This window comes from Cyanistes caeruleus, chromosome Z, assembly GCF_971803275.1.
Source record: "Cyanistes caeruleus chromosome Z, bCyaCae1.hap1.1, whole genome shotgun sequence".
Classification (NCBI taxonomy): domain Eukaryota; kingdom Metazoa; phylum Chordata; class Aves; order Passeriformes; family Paridae; genus Cyanistes; species Cyanistes caeruleus.
In genome coordinates, this window is record NC_141732.1 from 49063326 (window position 1) to 49086203 (window position 22878).

The 22878-nt window shown below is 40.0% G+C and overlaps 1 protein-coding gene and 1 long non-coding RNA gene across 3 annotated transcripts in view; both read left to right on the forward strand.

Annotated features, from left to right (window-relative positions):
* The first annotated feature begins 248 nt into the window (after positions 1 to 248).
* Positions 249 to 22878, forward strand: part of LOC111922472 (uncharacterized) — a 30992-nt gene continuing 8362 nt past the window's right edge. The window contains exons 1-3 of one of the 2 annotated variants that reach the window (XR_015281009.1): positions 249 to 614; positions 3836 to 3890; positions 5414 to 5449. This is a non-coding gene — a long non-coding RNA (uncharacterized LOC111922472). Of the gene's footprint in view, positions 615 to 3835; positions 3891 to 5413; positions 5450 to 22878 lie in introns of those variants that run through there. The other variant, XR_015281010.1, reaches the window with a different exon arrangement.
* LOC147648429 (uncharacterized) lies at positions 9525 to 22779 on the forward strand. Its single transcript, XM_086868236.1, has 5 exons — positions 9525 to 9564; positions 10645 to 10654; positions 12065 to 12575; positions 12716 to 14864; positions 22564 to 22779. The coding sequence occupies exons 1-4, from the start codon at positions 9525 to 9527 to the stop codon at positions 13301 to 13303; spliced, it is 1149 nt and encodes a 382-aa protein (XP_086724362.1). The 3' UTR covers positions 13304 to 14864; positions 22564 to 22779.

Below are 22878 nucleotides of genomic sequence, written 5' to 3' on the forward strand. Positions count from 1 at the left end.
CAGAGTAGAAAGCCTTAGTCTCTCCATAGGGAGACCTCAGCCTTGGGAGTGCCCCTGAATTTAGACTTAGATTTTTAAATCCCTTGTCCTGGGTGGCAGAGGAAAGGAGAAAATATGAATGGCGTTGTCAGGGAGAAAACTCCACTTGGTGTCTGGCATCAGGAGGAAAACAGCTGACTAACTCTGCTTCACGTTAATTGACATTTAAGGAAAAAAGTAAGAACCACCCACGGAAGTGATTTCTTTGAGAGAAGCTGCTGGGAGCTTCCTCTATGCCGGAGACAGGCCAATAGCTGGCCAGTTCTGAGAACTGACAACATTTTGCACCACTGAAAATTAGATCCGCCTCTGTGACTACCATCTTTTAAAAACCCAAGCCCAGAAATCTCTTTTCTCTTTGTTTCCAGCCTCAGAAGGTATCAGAGCTCAGGTGAGGCCGGCCCCGCTCCCCCGCAGCCTGTGCGGCCTGGAGGAGGCCGGGCCGGGCCCCAGCGGCTTCCGGGCAGGGGATGGAGGCTGTGGGGAGCCTGGGGCCAGGGCCAGAGCACAGCTGCTGACATCTTGCCAACAGTGTTTTGCCCTTCTCCTAATCCATATCTCACATGGAAAAATGAGTAAGTACCCCAGTGATTTTAGCCAGCACTAAAACTCACCACACTAACTCAGCCACAGTACAGCCTTAGTGTATACCATGACAGAAGCCAGTGTGGATTGATCAGAAGGTTCAAGAAAAGAGTCTGAGAACATTCTGTTTCCACCTGTGCAGAGTGGGAAACCTGTTCTGGTGTGTTTAGGATGTGCATATAGCTGGCAGTTAATGTGCTCTTCCTCCTGTTTTTGTTACCGAATAGGTAATTAGAAGTGTAACACAACATGTTCAGGATGGAAAAGGTGTGTCCTAGACATTTGAAAAGCAAATAAAAATAGCATGATGTCAGTCACTGCATGCAACTTTCTCACCTTTGTCTTTATCAGAGAAAAAAATGTGAGAAAAAATTGGCAGTGTAAAGGGATACTGAAAGCATGACATATTTGTCTGTTAAGTATAAATATGAACAGCTATGGAGATCTGGTGCTATGGTGCTAGGTTTTAACTCCAGTAACATTCATCTAGTGCCAGGAAACACTAGATTTAGTACCTGAGGGATTGCAGTCTCAAATACCTTCTACAATTTGTTTTAATATGTTGCCAAGAATTTAAATTGGTAAAAGCTGGGGACTGACAAAAACTTGATCCCCAAGAGTTTTTCTGGCACAGGTTTATCAGGGAATATGGTGCCATTATTTTTATTATAATTATTTTTTTTTTGTGGTGGTTGGGGAGCTCATTTATAACTCTGTGACTTCTACTCCCAAATGTATTTTTAAAAATCTTAAATAAACAAAGGATTTTATTTTGTTGGTGGCGTTAGGAGCTGTCATTCATTTTATATACAATATGCCTACTTGGATTGTAGTCATTTTAGCATATTTCTTGAAAGATCAAGAGCAGGCAACAAAGAAAAAAAAAATACTGTGAGGTACACATTCCATCCAAACCACTACCACCCATCTGGTGCCTTTTGGTGCCTTTCTGTTCCAGTGAGGGATGAACTTACAATGTCTAGTAAAAATAGGCAACTCTTAGGCCCAGTCCTGCTTTCACTGATGTCAGCAACCAGCATCTGTTTTGCAATAAATATGTAATGGGAGCAAGCATTTCACAGGGAAATATGGGCTTGCAAAGGAGAACATGGGCTTCTTTTGGAGACAGACATCTAACAAAATGATATTTAGCCTTTATTGGACTGATTAACCTTTTTAGCTTCCCACAAGATAGAAGGTCCCTGTGATGTTTGAATGAAAAGCAAAGCCAAGAAACTCATACTGCAGTTATGACAGAAGGACCCAAACTAGTTGATGTAAAATCTAGATGAATTTTGTAACATTGCACAGGATTGCAAAGGGAGATCTAATTTGAATGTGAATTGTGTTGTCTGTTTAGCAGTCCAAGAGAAACTTCTTGCCTTGGAGTGGAGACTGTCTTAGTGCTGCTCTGTGAAGGTGAGGAACACCTTCACTCTTGAGCCTCTGATGTTTATGCAACTGACCTGCAAACCCTTTACACATATCAAACAGGAAACTACAAATAAAGCCTCTGTCAAATAGATTGAGTCACTTACTCAAGGTAATACAGCAAATAAATAGAACAGAAAATAAAATCAAAGAAGTTTCTGGTTCCCAGATTTATGCTCATTCCATCAGGTCAGGTTGTAGCCAACAACAGCACATTGAAAATGCAGAAGTAATATATACAATAGTATTGTTATGGTTCCTATAGCTCTAACATGCCATAACTAGAACTCCCTAAATATACTTTCAAGTTCACTAAGTAACACTATATAGGGTTTGGTGGTTTTTGGTAAAAAGAATTTGTCATCTTGTCCCTTGAACAGACATAGCATAGCTTGCATGCCCAGAATGCCTCCAATTTTGTTAGATCTCTTGGGACTTGTACTCTTTCTGATACCTGTGTTATGAATAAGCTATTCACCAGATTATTTCTTCCCTGTAGCTCAAAGTACAAGATAAAATTTCTTCCACCTGTTGGGTAAAAAAAAAATAAATATTGTATAGAAGCTATGTTGGTTTTGGTCTTCTCTTGAATTTTGCTAATAAAAGCACAAGCACAATAGTTTTCTTATTAAAAAAAATTATTGCTGAGGTTTATAGTATGCCTTTACCTTGAAGGAACACAAAACACTTTTCAAATTGCAGCTTGGACCTGCCAAGCTTCTGTGCCCTCACAGCGTCCCATTGACTTGAATGATGTTCCCAACACATAAAGATTTCTCCATATGGATCCACTTGCAGATCTGGCCCTCAAGGCACAATTTGTCCCTGTGCCAAGAGAATAAAAGCACTTTGAAGAAAGGAAATTTTATACATTTCTGGTCAGAGTTTCCACCTGGGCTTTGTGCCTTATGGAAGAACAGGGCTTGTGAGTTTCTAAAAGTGATGGGTCTTCTAGGATCTGCTGAAGAGACCTGTACTAGAGCCCCATTCCTTTTTGGCCCCAATACAGCACTGATTTCTAAGTAGCCATATTGCCTTTTCTGTATAATTCTGCACATGAAATCTATCTATCCTGCATGCTGCTGTCATCACCTGTGGGAGTATGCAAACCCACGTCCTGCACTTTCCATCCCTGGCATTGAGGAGGATGGGATTATTCCCCCTGCTCAAGGGGACGCTGGCAGTGCTAGGGATGACAGTACTGCAACTGAGAGTCTATTCTCAAAGGAAATATTCCTCAACAGATGACTGAGCATAATCTCAGCAAAGGTCCCTGAGCTTTGAACTGAGTGATGGGGAGGACACAAGTGCAGCATCAGTACCTTACCCATTCTACTTCCCTTAGGTGTAACTTATCAATGGGTTTCTCCTGCTCTCCAAAAGCAGAAATAAATCCCAAGTACTTTATAAACAGTGTTCAGTCTGTATGATGCCCTGTAGAAGCCACCCATTGACATCACCCACTGACAGTGTGATTTGATAAGTAATGTCCCTCATTTCTGTCATGGGTGGAATTTAGCTGGTTGAACATCCAGATTAGGATCTAATCATTAACAAATTGCATAAAATATCTGAAGACTACAAGGCCGAACATTTTCACTTTAAGCTAACTTCCAACTACAGCCCACATAAAAGCCCCAGATGTTTGTTCATTGCTTCCTCTGTGTAAAGGTCATGCATAGCCATTAGTATATGTAATTGTTCATGCACTACATATCTAAGTGCATAAACTGCAAAAACAGTTTCCAGCAGTCTTCTACACTGACAATTTCTGTTGCAGGTAGGAAGCAGATAGATCCACCTTATAATTTGCGGGCCTGAAGAGATCAACAGAGGTAAGAACCATGCCTTTTTAGCATGGAAGGGTTAAAATCTTAATAAGCTACTTGCAAATAAGCAACGCAGAGAACAAATTCTTAAATTTGGACTTCTGAAAATTGCTTGCAGGTGTGATATAGCACAGCTTGTCCCACACTAAACTTTCAGTAAATTTATGTTAACTTGCACAGCCATTCAGTTTAGTAAAAACATTTAACAAACATTTTCACACTGTTTTAGAAGTAGTCAATATATGATTTGTAATGGGAAAAGTAAAATACTTTAAACAGGTAAAATACTCTATCAAAACAAATGCATAAAAGTGTATTATTTTAGACTACATTAGTGCAAGAAACATGTGCATCCACTAAAATCCCCTGTTCAGCCTTTCTACTTGAAGCATGTGTTCATTAATCGCTTGAATGTTCCACATTGTCTTAACTAGCTAGGAGCATCCTAGCTGAATATGCTCCCCACAATCAACTCAGATCAATGCGGTGGTAGGTCTCCTTTCATCCCTAGTCCAACAACCCCCCTCCAACAACAGAGGTCCTTTGCAGGCACAGAGGCCTGATTTATGTTTAATGCAGCAGTGTTTTTACTGCTTTTGGCACAAGATGTTTGAAAGAGGTGAAAAAGACACACAGGCAAAAGTCTGTTTAGAAAACAATTCCAACATAAGCACCATATGCCTTCAACTCATAGGCTCATTTCCAGGCAAGTCACCACAGCAAGCACAATTACCCCAGTTTTTAACTTTTTCTTCCTTAAGAAGTGGATAGGGTGTGGGGAAGGGTAAGGGGAGTAAGTGAGTAGAGAAGTGTTGTTTCCTTCCTATAGGATTTTTTATTGATTTCGGATTTTATTTTGTTGGTTTGGGGTTGGTTTTTTTGTTTGTTTTTCGTTTTTCTTTCCTTCTGCTGGTTTACTACCTTGTATCTATCTACCCCTCAGGAGTTTAAAACCCTCAAGTAAGTATAATTAGGCTTTTAGTGTGTATTTTTTAATTTATTTTTTGTGAGTGTGTGTGTGCGCGCGCACGCGCGCGTGTGCATGCACACCTACTTTTGAAGTAGTCAAAATCTCATGCAAGAAGGAGCAGGCTTTTATGGACACTGGTCCATTGATAGGGATGGCAGTTTACACCAGTAGGGACTATGCCTGTGTACTGTCCCATTCATTCCTAGAAGTGCAGACACCAAGCTCATGTTGCACATAATTTTCTTATTTGGTCAAATCTTTCGATACGTACATGAACTATATTTATCTGGACTGAGAAAAGAAAGTCCACATTGGTAGAATAAAGGTACTGGCTACAGCAGGAAAAACAGAAAAAAAACAGCGTTGTTGCCCCTTGGTCTGTGTTATTGGTGATCAGAATAAACCCCTTAATTAACTTAACCAAAATGAGTTTGAGAAGACCATGTCAGGGCACAAGGGAGATGTGACTTTACACAAGAGCGTTATCACTATCTCTACAAGAATTGAAAAGTTAAAGTCTTCCCAACATTCAAGATTGAAGTTGTTTTTATTTTTCCAGTAATTCAAAGTCCTGTGATGTCTCCAAGTTTAACAGGGAGCAAAGAGAGATCATCCTTGTCGTACACAACAAGAGAAGGGCGCTGCTTAACCATAAGCAGTAGTGCATTATCATCAGACACCTGGAAAAAAACAAGATTTAAAATTTAAACAGCATAGTATCTACAGCTACAGACAATCCATTCCTCTAGCACAAGATGTATATCACTATTATTTGATCAGTAATGGCTGAAAGAGCTCGGTTTCACTTAAATTATTCAATGAATAATAAAACATTTTCGTGATCCAGTCAAAGTATAGAAAAATATATTCACTGAATATTTTTTGCATTGAATCTCAAAAAATGATTTGCAAATAAATTTTGAGGTTTCTTGGCCAGTTCCATTGCATTTAGGTGTAGGTTCTCCCAGGGTACCCATGCTTTTACAAGTGTGCCTTCCTAGGGTGAAGGAATAACCACCTCTGGGAACATGTGGATCCATGTTAAGCTTGCTGCTTATCTGCAGAAATAAACAAAATTTACGTTAGGGGTGAACGCGTCTGTAACAGGAAAAGCCTCCTGTATTCCCTCTGTCATGATCTGTACTTGGAAAATATAAAATTCTACTCCAGGTCTTAGTAAGGAACATATCCTTCCTTTTTTTCTTTTTTTTTTTTTTTTTTTTTTTAAACAAGAAGAAAAATGCAAGGAAATTCCTACACAACAGGGGTGGAGAGGAGGAGGAGGATGTATGAAACTGAAAACCCCAAAAGTTAATACCAGTGACATCATCTGTCCAAAGCTCCAAGACACTTTACAAACATCAGCTGACATGTCTGTCACTGAGGAGAGCATCATTAGCAGGAATTTAGCTCAGGATTAACAGCATGCTGGGATGTTAGTTAGCACATTCACAACCATGGCTGCCACACCAGTCAAGGAGTTTCTTGCTCTCACAGTGTCATCCTCCTTGGACACCCTCCTCCAAAGTCCTACCTGACAGCACACAATCTTAAAAAAGGATGAAATTAGGTTTGTTTTAAAGATGGGATTTATTTTGTAAAAAAGGCAATGATCCTTTTGTTCAGTACTTCCTTTGTTTTGGTGCAACAGAGATGTCAGCCAAGGGAAAAACAAGATTATCCCAAGACAAGTAAATTCCACTAGTGTGGGATGATGACTGTGCCAGAGTGCTCTGTTACACCAGCAACTATAAGGGGAAAATATTTGTGACAATAACATTGTGAATCCAGAGAAGAGAGGAGGCATCGGAGGAAAAAATTGTAGAAGAGAATTAGTTAGGGGTCAGGGACCGGGATCATGAATGGCAGGGTGGAACCACAGAAGGAAACACATCTGGGAAAGAGATCTTTTCTGGGGTTCTTTGGTTTGGTTTTTTTTGTTTTGGGAGGGTTTTGTGGGTTGGTTTTGGTTTCGGCTTTTTTTTGGTGGGGGGGGTTGGCTTTTTTGTAGGGTTGGTTTTTTTCATTTTTATCTTTACATTTTAAATATTGGGGGTTTTTTCCTTTCCTTTGTTTTTCTGGAAACTGGAGATGGATAACTCCAGTGGACTCTTAGCCTGCCTTGGCTTTTACAGCCTCTGGCCCTGTTTTGCCCATCTGCCCTTCAGCCACATTTCGGTCTGTATCTGGACAATACTTTGTGTAGGTTCATGAAATCCTATCAATCCACTCTTTTATTTTCAAAGTATCAGGCTAGAAATCTGTCTGCCCCATTGAGTACAAATTCATATGTCCTCTTGCCTCCTCACCCTTTTCTTCTTTCTTTTTTTTTTTTCCCTGGCAATTAAAAAAAGTAAAATCTAAGACCAAACAAATCAATGTTTACGGATTTGTAATAAGTTTCTTTCTATTTATTTATTTATTTATTTCCTCTTCAGTCACTAAAGAAGCAGCAGCAACTTGCAAGGAGCAGTTGTTGCCAGAGGGTGAATCATAGCTATATTGATTTGATTATGTAAAAGCTCAGAGGAACCTAAAGCCAGATACAGAAATATCTCATAGTCCAAATCCTGTGGGACACACACTAGTAAAAAAGCAATCTTTATATTGTTCCTGATAAAAGCATCATTAGTTTCCTCACAGTGAAACCATTTCTCTGCTGATACAGTATATGGTTTGCCTTTTCTCTCGAATCCACTCAGATATAATTAACACTCAGTTACGAGACTTCAGGTTTTCTCTGGAGTGTGCGCTTTGAGGCTGTTGAGAGCATGGGTGCACAATCCTGAGCATCTCTGAATTGCTCACTCACCCTCCTGCAGAGCAGGGGTCTGGCCTGCGGGGCATGGGATGTGCTGCACCTGAGTTTCAGCTCCCTCATTTGCACCCTCAATTGGCTGTTCGCTGGGTCTTAGAAGGCCCAGCACTGGCATCACTGCTCTGTCAGAAAATGTCTCTCAGTCCCCTCCAGGCCTTATACCGCAACAAAGGCACAAAATCACACAGACACACAGATAGGCTCATTCTCAGCTTGTCACAACAAAATGCTTGCATATGTGATTTTCTGCAGAGCAGCTCCTTGATGGTGGGCCAGAAAAAGTAGGGGCAGAGAGTTTAAACTAAAACAACATGGAGAGCTAAGGATATACATTTTTACTTATGCTTCTATTAATGATGCATCTAATATCTGGGCAGACTGAAGCTGGGATAGGCAAATTCACCAATTCCAGGTCTTTCTGTGTATTGTGAAGGAAGAATACAACCCATCTTTTTGAAACCAATATTACTAGTTCATGCCTTCATTATAAAGATGCATTGTAAGTCAGTCTTCATTTACCTCTGGCTCTCTCTTTCTTATCAATTTCAGTCTTCTTTTGGCCCAACAAAAGGAAAATACCAATGAACTTTAACATTCCTTGATCAAATCTGCAGTGTAGGACTTGGCTGTAAGATACGGTGAAGTGTTACCATGATACTAAAGACAGATGTGACACAGCCATGCTTCTTGCTAAAATACTATGTGCTTCAGAGAGGAAGCTTCATGTGGGTGAGAGAAGGCAAAGGACAGAAAGACTCATTTTAACGCTTGCACCTGTCTTCTCTTCAAATCAATATGAAGACTCCTCAAGGAAACTGTAAGACATCTGGGAGTTTTGCTGACAACTCTGAAGGATTCATACACATACAATTTGAAACAATGCCAGAAAACTCAAAATGTCTAAATGTGATGATTTGGGGGGATCATTTTACCTAGTTGCAAAAGCCTTTGCAACTGATATTCCAGTATCACTCACATAAGAATGTTTCTGTCCCATACTCTTGAATTGCCAAACAATTTGGATTACTATAAATCAGGAAATTATCTTCTCTTTTGTCTGTCTCTCTCTCAGAGCTCATTTCATGTCTTTTTCCTTCTCAGAGCTGTTCCATTGGCTGCAATTCTGGCTAGTGTATCCCTTGAACTCTTCAGATAGCATCACATAGTTACATACAGGCTAAAGCACAACATTTAGGAGACTTGTAAAATCCAGCCTGCTGAGCACTTTGCATAACCAGTGCTTGAGAAGAAAGGCTGTTCACATAAATTATTTACTCAGCCTACCATTTGCAGTGATTTTTCATTATCAACACAGGAATAATTCCAGTGGTTTCAGGTATCTTCACCTGCTTCTGCAGTACCCACAAAGGTGGGGTGTGACTGTATGGTACATTAAGTGTAGGATAGCTAACTGTCTGCCTGATTGATTGGTTCAAGTAGGATGGATCACTGCTGTTCACAGCCATCTCTGTCTCTCATTGCAATGTGGTGCTTAATCCGAGAGTGCCACAAAATACTGTCTTCAGCAGTGAGAGCTGACACCACTTCAGGTCTCTCTGGTAGTGCATAGTCTCTGAATGTCTTTTAGCACAAAAGTGAAAACAAATCTCATTAAAAGAGATCTTCAGTTCCTGGAGAAGCAAGTTATTCACCCATCTTTTACACATTAGCATAGGAAGTTTCTAATAAAATAAGTGCATGATGATACGGTGTTTTTACACCTGATACAGTTGAACCACATGAAATTAAGAATCTTGTTCTGACAAAACTATCGTCTTTGGTAGTTTTAATTGTAACTTAGAAGAAGATTTAACCTTTTGCATGACCTTTGCAATTTGAGTGGTCTGCTAGCATGGCCTACAGCATTACAAGTCTGTTCAAACCGTCCATAGGTATTTGTCCCTTCTGTTCTCTCAGCATTCAAAAAAGGCAAAACTGACACCTCACTTTTGGTGAAGAGAAGTGCTCACCTTTGATGGACGATGTGATATGAACATATTTGTGCTAAAACAAAACCTAAGACTGGCTGGATCCACTCTTCTCTGAAGTCCTCAAAAACTTTGACCCAAAAGCAGCTGATACATTCAGAAACAAGGCACATAAGAAAACCTTATGCGAGAGAGACCAAAAAAGCCCAAATTATTTTATGCACAAATGCTGCAGTCTGGGAGCAGCTGACATAAAATTTTGTTTTTAATAGATTTACTGACTGAATACTTTTTAATTAGAAATGTTTTAATTAGAATTCACTTTCATACAGTATAAACCAAAAAGATAGAGTTCATCTTAATTTATCTAAAAATATAACATTTCTGTTTTAGAGGGAACTTGTGCTTTCCACTCACTTAAGTTATTATGATTGTCTTTCTTGTCTGTAGCAATCTGGGTCTTTCTTCTCTCAAAAACCAGGCATCAGTGTAAGCACCAAAAAAAACCTGTGACCAAAGCTACTGACACATATGAAGTTACAAAATGGCTAAATGTGTAAACTCAATTTGATAAGTATTGCGACTGAAAATGTGACAAACAGAATTGGTTAACTTCATATAAAAAAAATCCATATATTTTGGGTTTTAGTCTACATCTATTCATCAAGAAATCCTTATTTTACAAAAAGATGTTCTCACATTGAATAATGCTCAGTTCATTGGCTTATTCTCTGCAAGAATTAATAAACCCCTGAAAAATTGCTGTGCACAACAGCTTTAATAGCTCTGTCCGGCTGCTTCCCAGTCTCTTCCTCTGGAAAATAAAGCAAACTCTAACTATAAATCAAGGCCACTGAAATGAAGGCCAGTTGCACATCACAGAGAATGATTTTATAGGTGGAACGTGGGCTTGCTAATTTCTAGAATAAATTATTGTGCTTTATTGAAAGCAGTTCCATTTACACACTCTTAGTTGAAAAGACTTAAAAACAAAATCACAAGCCCAGTTATAGGCTAATTTTAACATGTCTCTTTTTTTTCCAGGCAGTTCTCAGTATAAAATGTTTAGCTGACAATGTGCCAGGAAATCTGTTTCATTAAAATAAACACCGATACACTTATTGTGAAGTTATCTCACTTATAATATCAATGATCTTTAATAGAGTTGTTTTATTACTGGAATAACATTTCTGTCTGACAAGTCTGGAGTCAATATTTAACAGATTTAGGTCAGAAATCGTATTTCGCAATAGGATTTTCAAAAACCTGGGAAGACTGAATTCTGACTGCAAACTCATAAAGTAGGTTTACAGATTACAAAATGAGCATTTTCATAAATATGCATGTCTCATAAATATTTGAGAAAAAAATGAAATGAGATCCAATATCTAAATGATTGTCTAATTAATAATTCTTTTGATAGGGTAGTCTTGAATACATATTAAACACGTGAGAAGAAAGAGAAAAAGAGAGAAAGAAGGAAACAAGGAAGAAGGGAAACAAGGAAGGAAACAAGGAAGGAGAGAAACAAGGAGAGAAACAGGAAGAGAAGGCAGGCAGGTGGGTGGGCAGGAGGGAGAGAGGGAGGGAGGCAGGAAGGAAGGCAGGAAGTGTGGAAGGAAGGAAGTGTGGAAGGAAGGAAGTGTGGAAAGAAGTGTGGAAGTGTGGAAGGAAGGCAGGAAGGAAGGAAGTGTGGAAGGAAGTGTGGAAGGAAGTGTGGAAGGAAGGCAGGAAGGAAGGAAGTGTGGAAGGAAGTGTGGAAGGAAGTGTGGAAGGAAGGAAGAGTGGAAGTGTGGAAGTGTGGAAGGCAGGCAGGAAGGCAGGAAGGCAGGAAGGCAGGGGCGGAAGGAAGGCAGGGGCGGAAGGAAGGCAGGGGCGGAAGGAAGGAAGGAAGGAAGGGGCGGAAGGAAGGAAGGGGCGGAAGGAAGGAAGGGGCGGAAGGAAGGGGCGGAAGGAAGGAAGGAAGGGGCGGAAGGAAGGAAGGAAGGAAGGAAGGAAGGAAGGAAGGAAGGAAGGAAGGAAGGAAGGAAGGAAGGAAGGAAGGAAGGAAGGAAGGAAGGAAGGAAGGAAGGAAGGAAGGAAGGAAGGAAGGAAGGAAGGAAGGAAGGAAGGAAGGAAGTGGCGGAAGGAAGGAAGTGGCGGAAGGAAGGAAGTGGCGGAAGGAAGGAAGTGGCGGAAGGAAGGAAGTGGCGGAAGGAAGGAAGGAAGGAAGGAAGGAAGGAAGGAAGGAAGGAAGGAAGGAAGGAAGGAAGGAAGGAAGGAAGGAAGGAAGGAAGGAAGGAAGGAAGGAAGGAAGGAAGGAAGGAAGGAAGGAAGGAAGGAAGGAAGGAAGGAAGGAAGGAAGGAAGGAAGGAAGGAAGGAAGGAAGGAAGGAAGGAAGGAAGGAAGGAAGGAAGGAAGGAAGTGGCGGAAGGAAGGAAGTGGCGGAAGGAAGGAAGTGGCGGAAGGAAGGAAGTGGCGGAAGGAAGGAAGGAAGGAAGGAAGGAAGGAAGGAAGGAAGGAAGGAAGGAAGGAAGGAAGGAAGGAAGGAAGGAAGGAAGGAAGGAAGGAAGGAAGGAAGGAAGGAAGGAAGGAAGGAAGGAAGGAAGGAAGGAAGGAAGGAAGGAAGGAAGGAAGGAAGGAAGTGGCGGAAGGAAGTGGCGGAAGGAAGTGGCGGAAGGAAGTGGCGGAAGGAAGTGGCGGAAGGAAGTGGCGGAAGGAAGGAAGGAAGGAAGTGGCGGAAGGAAGGAAGGAAGTGGCGGAAGGAAGGAAGGAAGTGGCGGAAGGAAGGAAGGAAGTGGCGGAAGGAAGGAAGGAAGGAAGGAAGGAAGGAAGGAAGGAAGGAAGGAAGGAAGGAAGGAAGGAAGGAAGGAAGGAAGGAAGGAAGGAAGGAAGGAAGGAAGGAAGGAAGGAAGGAAGGAAGGAAGGAAGGAAGGAAGGAAGGAAGGAAGGAAGTGGCGGAAGGAAGGAAGGAAGTGGCGGAAGGAAGGAAGGAAGTGGCGGAAGGAAGGAAGGAAGTGGCGGAAGGAAGGAAGGAAGTGGCGGAAGGAAGGAAGGAAGTGGCGGAAGGAAGGAAGGAAGGAAGTGGCGGAAGGAAGGAAGGAAGTGGCGGAAGGAAGGAAGGAAGTGGCGGAAGGAAGGAAGTGGCGGAAGGAAGGAAGTGGCGGAAGGAAGGAAGTGGCGGAAGGAAGGAAGTGGCGGAAGGAAGTGGCGGAAGGAAGGAAGGAAGGAAGGAAGGAAGGAAGGAAGGAAGGAAGGAAGGAAGGAAGGAAGGAAGGAAGGAAGGAAGGAAGGAAGGAAGGAAGGAAGGAAGGAAGGAAGGAAGGAAGGAAGGAAGGAAGGAAGGAAGGAAGGAAGGAAGGAAGGAAGGAAGGAAGGAAGGAAGGAAGTGGCGGAAGGAAGGAAGGAAGTGGCGGAAGGAAGGAAGGAAGTGGCGGAAGGAAGGAAGGAAGTGGCGGAAGGAAGGAAGGAAGTGGCGGAAGGAAGGAAGGAAGTGGCGGAAGGAAGGAAGGAAGTGGCGGAAGGAAGGAAGGAAGTGGCGGAAGGAAGGAAGTGGCGGAAGGAAGGAAGGAAGGAAGGAAGGAAGGAAGGAAGGAAGGAAGGAAGGAAGGAAGGAAGGAAGGAAGGAAGGAAGGAAGGAAGGAAGGAAGGAAGGAAGGAAGGAAGGAAGGAAGGAAGGAAGGAAGGAAGGAAGGAAGGAAGGAAGGACTCTTTGAAACAGTAGCAAGATTTTTAAATCCTACTTCTCCATTTTAAAATTTCAAAATCAGTCAAGAAGACCTTTTAACCTCATCAATATTATATGAAAGTCCTCATACGTACAGCCTGTTGCACATGAAAGATGGCTGTTTGATTCCCGGCACAGCTGGGGTCCAAGGCTTCAGGCAGCAGGACTACATGAATTTAAGAACACTTCTACCTGAGGAAGTGTAACTCCTGAGCAGGAGGTTGCAGGAGCATGCTGATGATGACCTGTTGCATGGTCCTGCAATTTATCTTTGAATGCGATTTCTACCCTTGTTGTTCAACATATGAAGTTACAGTATAGCCAGAGTGTTTTAAAAGTGATTCCTAAGTTTTTATCACAAAAGGAAGCGACACAGTCATTCCACAGTCAATTGAAGTCCTCAATTTCCTGTAATTTGCAAGTATTTTGATGGATAGTTTGTTGACAGAGTTAAGAAATCCCTGACTCTTGGATGAATAGGCATTCCCCATGGAATATGAGAGATGTATTTATTATTTTCTTTAGACTGTAGTTCCACTGTTAGGGTTTTTATCACCAATGTAAAGAGAAGGAATAGTGATGTCAAATAACTTGTGTAGTGAGATTTTTGTTTAGTTAGTCATCTGATTAGGCAGAAAATTAGATTTATGAAGAATTAAAGGAAAGCAACAAGCAATCCCAATGTCTTCCACAGAGCTTTGAGACATTAAAGTTGGATGGGTTTAGCAGGGGTATGGAGGGAAATACCTCTCTTGGCTGGCAGAGTGGAGACAGAGATGTATACCAGTGAAGCATGTGGCTAAAATCACTTTTCCCTGGAGAAAGCAACAGAGCTGTAATTCATAAACTGGTGTTCTGGTTACTGCCTAATGCCTTGAGTTGCAACAAGATCTTCATAGTCCCTCACAGCTCACTGTTCACCCATCATTCCCATACCTAGGAAATCACATCAGAAATGCAAAGTCCATAAAATCAATGGAGAAAAAAGTTTGTTTAAGTCTGAGTCATCTCTCTAACCTTGCGATTTTCAACTAAGCTGAACATCTTTTGTTGACATTGACAAATACTGCTATTTATGAAGTTACTGTACTTGTTCACCCATGAGATTATTGATTACAAGACATTTTTGCCTTTTCCTCATACCATATAACCTTCCTCATCTGTTCGCTAGTGTAGAAAAAAACCCTGTAGTTTTACTTACAGTCACTCAAGAATTACAGCTCCTGCTGCATTTTCAGAATAGTTAAGAGAATGGGTTTCTTTCCAAGGAGTGGTGCTAAAGATTCAAGATATCATAGTCCTCTATCCTAAATCTCTGTTTCACATACAAAACAACATGCCCAGAAAAATGCAGCCAAGGTGCATTAAAAATAAACAAGAGATAAGCAAGGAATGCAGCTCTTTTCAGAAGTTCAGAAGAACTCCTACCTTCATGGTTTGTGAAGAAATAAAAGATTTGCGAGATACCAAGAGTAAGAAACTTGGCATTTTCCCTCAGATTCTGCACAACAGGGACATGGACATCTGAACTCATCAAGGTGGTCAAGTATTTACCAGGGTGAGGACAACACCCCTTCTTTGTTATGAAATATGGATCCAGAATTTCAGGTTATAACCAGGAAATTATTTCTATGAAATGTGTAAGCGCAAGGATCACATCTGCTCTCCAAGGTGTTTGTATCTGAAATACTATCAGTTAGCTCAGAAATTGTTTTCAGTATAAATTGTCTGGGTTTTATGAGCACAAAGGTGCATTTGTATAATTTTAGCATTGCAAAATTAGAATGCTGTTTTGATCATTTTTTCCATGGCTGTAACCATTGGCTTTTTAATGTCCTTACAGCAGCAAAAAGACTTTATCCAGACAGAACTGAGCTCTCTGAAAGTTGCACTGTGGCTCTCCTAAATATCTCTTGTAGAAGATGAAAATGTGTGTCTTGCTTTTGGTCTCATCTCCTTAGAAGCTGAAGAAAAAATCTTTATCCCTAGTAAATGGTACATAATCAGCACTTAGGTGCTATAGTCAAAGGCATTTTACAAATGTAAATTGTAGGTATATTATTTTCATATTAAGAAAATTAATTCAATGTTGGAAACACCTCCAGACATGTTATCAGTAAAGAACGGATATTTTGGAACTTGAAACTGATCAGCAAAAAATAACTAATAGAAAGTATAACTGGCTGGTCTCAAAGTATTGCAAAATTCTGGTTTTGATTTCTGTGGAGATTTCACATGTTTTAAGACATGTACATTTTTTATGGCTTTCGTGCAATTAAATGATGAAGTGTGTCATTCCTGGACACAAACAAAACAATGTCCTCAAAGCATCTTCCACTACTACAGTGTAAATAAGTAATAGTACCTCACATGCTGTAGTACCAAATAGGGGAGAGATGTAAGTGGAATGACTGAGTTTTTTTAATCCACTAATATTTCCCTATAAGGAGAGGGTAAGCCATAATCAAATTGTGAATTAAATTATTTCAGAAGACTTAAAACAGCAGGAGGGTAGGCAGCAAAATTTGGGGCCAAATGTATGAAATATATGGTAAGTAAAATTAGCATTTAGCACCAGAGCAGAATGAAATCACAATGCTCACATTTGACAGCATTAGAAAACTTCATAACAAAACCACCCCAAATAACTCTGCCATTTTCCCTAGCAATATAATCAGCAAATAGGTTCTGTAAGATATGAAGTCTGAAGTACCTGCATGAATTAACAGCACTTCAGCAGAAACAGCAAAATTGGTCTGCCATTACAGCTGAAGAAATAAATTGAACACCCGCCTTTAACAGAAGGAATTTTGTATTAACAAAATATATATAAAAGTTTATTTAAAAATTAAACAAAAAAAATCAACAAGCATGATATACGATATATTTGCATGTACCTTACCCTTGTAGATTAATACCAGCTCTGTTTCTCCCCCACCCTCCACCTTCAGGAGGAGAAATGTGAAGTTGATGAGAGACCAACAACACAAAAAAATGTTAGGTGCCTGAAGAATTAACAAATGTTTGTCAGATTCTTTTACTTACTATCTGACATGCAAAACCTAAAATACGTCATACAAATGAGGTCCCTGCCTAGCATCCTTTGCCAATCAACAGTGTTTTTCTTCAAGGGTTTCATTATCATATGCCCTTGAAAAATTCTGATTCTGAGGGGCTCTGGAGGGCCTGCAATATTACTTAATAACATTTGAATTGTATGTTAGCGTATTGATCTACAATGTGTGCCATTTGTACAGCCTGGCAATTAGTTTAAAGTCTAAGCAGCTGGGATTTCTGTTTCAAATTCTGATGTTCACTTGCTATGGGACATAAGGACAACTGCTTATGTATGTGTTATGAGGGTGAAATTAAAAGGCTTACTTGACTTAAAAAATTTCAATCAGTCTAAAGGAGTGTAGGAACTATTGGGTAAAATCTTCAATACTTTCTAATCTTGGTAGCTATTCAAACAGCTCCCAAAGCTATACTATTTGAGTGTCTACAATACATAGGTGCTATTTCATCTATTCTGATAAGGAATTTATACGTAAACCAATAGAAAAAACAAGTCTTAAAACAAAATAAACTAAAAAAAGTCTATGTAAAGAAATAATAGTACAACACACAGACAAATCCAAGCCAAATGAAAATTAACTTTAAATGTTTGCCCTCTGCAGTATATCGTGTTCACACAACCAATTAAAAGAAATGCCATCTCGTTTGGAAAATATCTATTGATTTCCCAGTTCATCAGATCAGCTTGATGTGTCCGGCAATGGCTCCTATGACATCATCAATATTTTTCTATTTAGAATAATGACTTATTTTATATGCCAAGAGCTATAAAAAAGTCTATACACATATATTTCTAAAGACATCAGCTTAAAAACCATCTTGATTTCCCTCCTTAACATACAATATTTTTTATCCAAATTTTAAAAAAAAATTTGGGACCTTGCCATGAGATTCATTTATGAAACTCAGTAAATTTGTTTAGTTTATAAACTGACCTCTAAATCATGTTTCCCCTATTAGATGCTGTCGCTTTGGCCTGCATTTGGGGTCCAAATTACACACATTTTTCTTTTAGATTATGCAGAACACATTTCAGAGAAATTCTCCCAGCCCTGCTTCCCCCCTCCTTCTTTCTTCTTTTCCAGCCTCCTGTATCTTTTAACTGCTACATATTACCTCTAAATCTTTCTACAGAGTCAAAAAGGCATCCATTCAGCTAGATGTTTATTCTGTTCAATTCACTCATATATGTTTTTTAAGATACACTTACAGCTGACTCTCACCCCAGTTTCTAGCAATGGAAAAGAATATTTATATACCCAGGACACAGGTGCACCTTTAATCAGACCTCGCCATAGGGCCAATTGGCATATAAAAACCGGGCAAAATCTGAGCCAGAAACCAGCAATGAGACAATTCTCACATCTAACCCCATGCAATTCTTTCTTCCAAGACTCTCACTCTGGGAATGGGGGAAGTGGAAGAAATTCCTTATCTTTCCCACTTCTTTCCAGCATATTCAACACGGCAGGCTCTCAAGCTCCCCTCAGACACTATTTCATCATGGGCCAGGATGCAGTTTAGGAAGCTCGGAAAGCCCCCTTCCCCTGGAATTGCAGAAAAATGGAGTGTTATTGCTATTTTTGAATATTCCTGTTTTGAAATATTTTGAATATTTCTGTGGAAATCAGCCTTTTTCAAAGGACGTGACCTGTGGGACCCTGTGCAAAGCAGGCTAAAACACAGTGTTTGTACCCTTGCAGCAGGGCTGAGTGACACAGAACTAGCTCTTCTGCCACTGGCAATGCCATCACATACTCAAACTCTGTCTGGGACACACCACAGCACTCTGAATACTCAAAACAAAGCACGTGGCTCCAAACCCAGTAATTTATCTTACCATTTCGGTAGTCCCTGGAATGTGGTTTGCTGACCTCTGGTGGTTATCCAAGCTACAAGAGACGTGGCTTGCCTATTGGACCTGGAAAGTTAAAAAAGGAAAATTTATTAACTCCTAAGGGAGGTGCAACCATGGTGTTAGACAGTGGGAAAAACTGAAGATTTAAATCCCAGATTTCAGAAGCTACTGTGCTATGCTGCTGGCAAATTAAAGTGGAAGACTTAATCCTGTGTTGCTTTATCTTGGTATCATTTTACCCAGGAAAAAGAACTGAAGTAAACAAAGCGGAGCAGTAGCCTCTGTGACACATACACTCTCATCTACGTTGTTTCTTGGCTATCACTCTAATTCCTGATGGCCCTGTGTTCCCAGGAGAAGACTCTGATGCCCTCTAGCACCAGACTCAGAAGGGATTCTTATAGTGTCAGGTGCTTAAGGCCACAAAGGCTGAAGAGCAGGGGCAAGCCATGTCTTTCACAAGGTTACACATAGTCTGTCCCAATAAAACTCTGGGTAAGGCTAAGGATTACCTCTTCTGTTTTGTGCCTAAACCCTTGGTTTGAACTTTTCTTTGAAAGCAAGTCTAAGGTGAAACTGAGTCAGCAACAGTGTATGCAGGGCCTGAAGAAGGCCAAGTCCCCTGAGCCATATTCAGCTGATGGAGATGCACTGCTTCCCCTTCTGTCCCTAACAGTCCTCCCTACCACACATTGCCCAGTGACTCAGTGAGCAGCCCAGGATTGCATTAAATTCATCCTTTAAGAATGAAAAAAAAAAGCAAGCCCTTCATCTCAGACATTATTAAAGTCTGCTATGAGTCATGTTTGTCCTTGGTTATATTCCTTCCAAGGAAGTATTTTCCTCTGCCCATGGAAATGTACACTAAATATAAACACAGCTTTCTCAGTGACATTTGACCAGTTTAATGACTATACCATCTTCAAGGACACTTTCTGTTCTCATGTACTGAGTCCAGATTGTTTCTATTTGCATTTTTCTGACAGAATAGTGGCTAAAACAGACAACAGACTATTTGAGTCTGAAATAACTTCTGGTTACATGACTGCCTGAGATTTTCCATTTAAAAAGTGACAAACATTCTCTCCTTTTTATTGTTACCAGTCAACATGCATTACTCAATTCAACACTGTATTGTCTTATCTATTTTTCTAGCTTTGTCACTGATCCCGTAAACTCCCTGTCTGTTAGCAATGCTTCTCATGATTTGTTGAATAACAGTGAATTAATTATTTGATATAGGCAATACCAAAAAGGATTCCAATGAGTATCCTTTTAAGATCAATCTACTGTAAAAAACTTTCTCCAAATGAATTTTTTCAGCAGAATCCTGACTTAGGGATTGACTTCTATGTTAGAAAATAATGTAGCAGATGGTCAAGAGCATATCTGGGTATCATGCTTCCAGAAAATGAAAAACCCCATCCACACTAACCATTCTACAAATTACATTAAACTCATGTGGTGCTAAAGAAGCATAAAAATAGTGTATGAATATGGCTTTAAGGAGAGTACCCTGATTTAATTTACACTATTTTTCTGGACTCTGAATCTATAGAATTCCACCCTTACTGGTTACTTTTGGCACAAATTATCTATGTAAAGAGTTTGGTCCCAATTCTCTTGCATCACCAGGTGTAAGCCAGCATTTTCAGTATCTGCTTGGTGAGACAATAGTTCATTTCTTTATTAAGGGCTAAAATTTGTCCTCTGATATGTGTGAATGGCTCCCAATGAAGTAAATGAAAATGTCAATTAATTATTTAGCTTAGTTACAGGGTTATAACCAGAGCGATAATGAGAAGAAATTAAAAGAAGAAAAATTTAGATTCACTATCAGAAGAAAATCCCAGGCAGTAAGACTATTTGCATACATCTGTGTCTCAGTTCTTGAGCTAGATCTGGACTACACTTCTCCCATCATCATCATAACATTAGACAGTACAGTAATTTCTCAAGGGAAAAGAACACTTGGGAACATTTAAAGTAGAATGGAGAAACATCAGGAAATATAGCACAGAAATCAATTCCACATTAACAGGAAGATATAGTGGTTGATCTTTATCATCTTTGCATTCCACATCTTATAGCTTGTTTCCAGCTCCAGGATATAGAAGTCTGAGGAGGTGAAAGGAGGCAGTTGTAGTTACTGGGTAAAAATAAATACTTCTGCTCCTTACAACAAGCAATCTCCTCTATGGGAAGTGCCTGGAGCCTAAAGAAAGAGTTTTCCACTTCTTTCTCAGCAATGAGAAAAAGCAGATTGATCAAGCCAAGGCAGTCTTATTGTTCAACCTGGAGTGTCCTTCACATGCAAGATACACAGTTGTTACCACCACCAGAGGCAATCTGACAGTGAATCAAGGTGGCTCTGTATGTTGCCATGATGTGTGTCCATGGATAGGTAAGCCTTGCCCTTCCTGTTGAAGTCCACCAGAGGAAGCCTGCTGACCTTTGGGATCATTCAATGATGTTTAAATCAGAAGCAAGTCACACAGACAAATGGTGCAACAGTCCCACTGCTCTGTAATCTAACTCCAGAAATTTTGCAGTCTGCTTCCTTGAGAGAGGAAAAGAGTGCACTACATTTGTGCAGCTTGGGAAACTAGAACACCACTCTAAAAATTGCTTCTGCTAACCTTGCCTTCAACAGAGAATATGTACATCATCTTCAGCATTTGAATAAAACACTGAATGTTCTTAGGACAAAGAAGTCAAATATCAGATGCAGAGGGAAATGTGTGAACCATATAGGGCTAAAAACTGTTCTGCAAATACACTCTCACATGCATATTCTAAAACATGGCAGCAGAAATGATGGGAAAGACTTTATGTTTTCTGATAATACAGCTCTTTGAAACACTGTTAGCATACTTTCTTTCTCTCCATCATGTCACACAGGAGAAGGAATGGGACAGGGCCCCAGTGGTTCTCAATTCATAGACATGCCATACAATTCAACAAGCCAGCTTTATAAAAGCATCCTGAATGAGGCCCTGTGCCTGCAAGGGAAATTTAATTGGATTTCTTTACATCTTGCAACAATCCAATGAAAAATTATATAAGAATAGCATGATTCAATTTCAGCATGCACTTGAATAATAATATTTTTTAAAAGAAAGAATTCTTCATGCACATTCAGAAAAAGAAAAAAGAAGAAAGGTAAAAATGAAAACAAGGTAAACCAGCAGTTTTCAATCCAAACACATAGCCTAACTGCATAGCCTAACTTTATTCACAGCAGCACAGACATTGTGTGTGTCATTGTCCCGAGTCAGGATATAAAAGCACAAATTATGTACCATTCTATGTGAGTATATAAGTTTTCATAGCTTCTGGATTTGACTTCCAGGACTAATAATGGAGTCTTTCATTTTTTCCTCATACTCTGAATCAAAGGGACTGAGGAAAGAAAAGAAAATATTGCTTCATCCAGTTATCAGATCCACCTCAATGAATAATGACAAATTTCAAGCATTACAGATTTGCACTGCTTGGGTGTAACTGTAGTATTTCTCTGCTTTTCATCATAGTTTACATGCATTTTTCACATTAAGTAGTAGCCAAATACAACCACACAATCTTTGAGTTTCTTAAGGATACATGCAAAGTATTTGGAAGTGTGCTTCTCTGTGTGTGTGTAGCTGTGTAGCACACATGCCTAACACTTGTATCTAACAGGGCAATGAAACTGGTGAAGGATCTAGAGAATAGGTCATATGCAGAATGGATGAGGGAGCTGGGGCTGCTTAGCCTGGAAAAAAATGAGGCTCGGGGTGACCTCATGTCCCTCTACAACTGCCTGAAAGGAGGCTCTAGCAGGGTGGGTGTCAGCCTCTTCTCCTGGACAGCCGCAAAAGGGCAAGGGGAAGTGGCTTCAGTCTTTACCAGGGAGGTTCAGGTTAGACAACAGGATAAATTTCTTCACTGAAAGGGTGATTAAGCATTGAATGGGCTGCCCAGGTAGGTGGTAAAGTCCCTGTCCCTGGAGGTGTTCAAGAAGCAACTGGATGTGATACTTAGTTCTAGGGTGTAGTTGACAAGGTGGTGATGGGACAAAGATTGGATCTGATGATCCTGAAGGTCTCTAACAACCTAAATGATTCTGTGTTTCTAAATACTATGTGAAAAGTGGCACCTAAATTGACAAGTGTCTTTGGATTTCTTTTACATCCAGATAGAGCAAATTATTAATCCAATGGTAAATTCAAATTATTTAATTGCATTTAATGTAAAGTGAGAAACAGGCCTCAAATTATAATCATAACTACTACTTAACTTCACTTAAGTTGAAACCTGTCTGTCTTATATTCTTGTCTTTCAGTGCACAACAAGTTTTGGACTGGTAAAAGTGCTTTGCATCATTTTCAGTGACTTCAACACACAAGGAGGGAACAAATGAGATTTATGATCCAGAAAAGAGCAAAAGGAAGTTTGAAACTGTAGAATGAACACGTTAGTTTTATGCTTCTGGTAAAATTATCATTAATCTCAATAAGAATGATACTGATAATAAAGATTTATCATTAGTTTTTAAAAAGAAGGCTGTCTTTCATACATGACTGAGCTCTTTTCTAATTTCTTTAGAAAATTACAGTTCAAAACCTAAAGTCTTTGAAATAAAATGTAATATCAAGTG

Bases quoted from the DNA above. Each gene is read 5' to 3' on its own strand.
- LOC147648429 (XM_086868236.1), top strand. From the start codon at position 9,525: ATGGCCTACAGCATTACAAGTCTGTTCAAACCGTCCATAG. The intron at 12,576-12,715 runs GTGGCGGAAGGA...AAGTGGCGGAAG, and splicing joins TGGCGGAAGGAAGGAAGGAA to GAAGGAAGTGGCGGAAGGAA.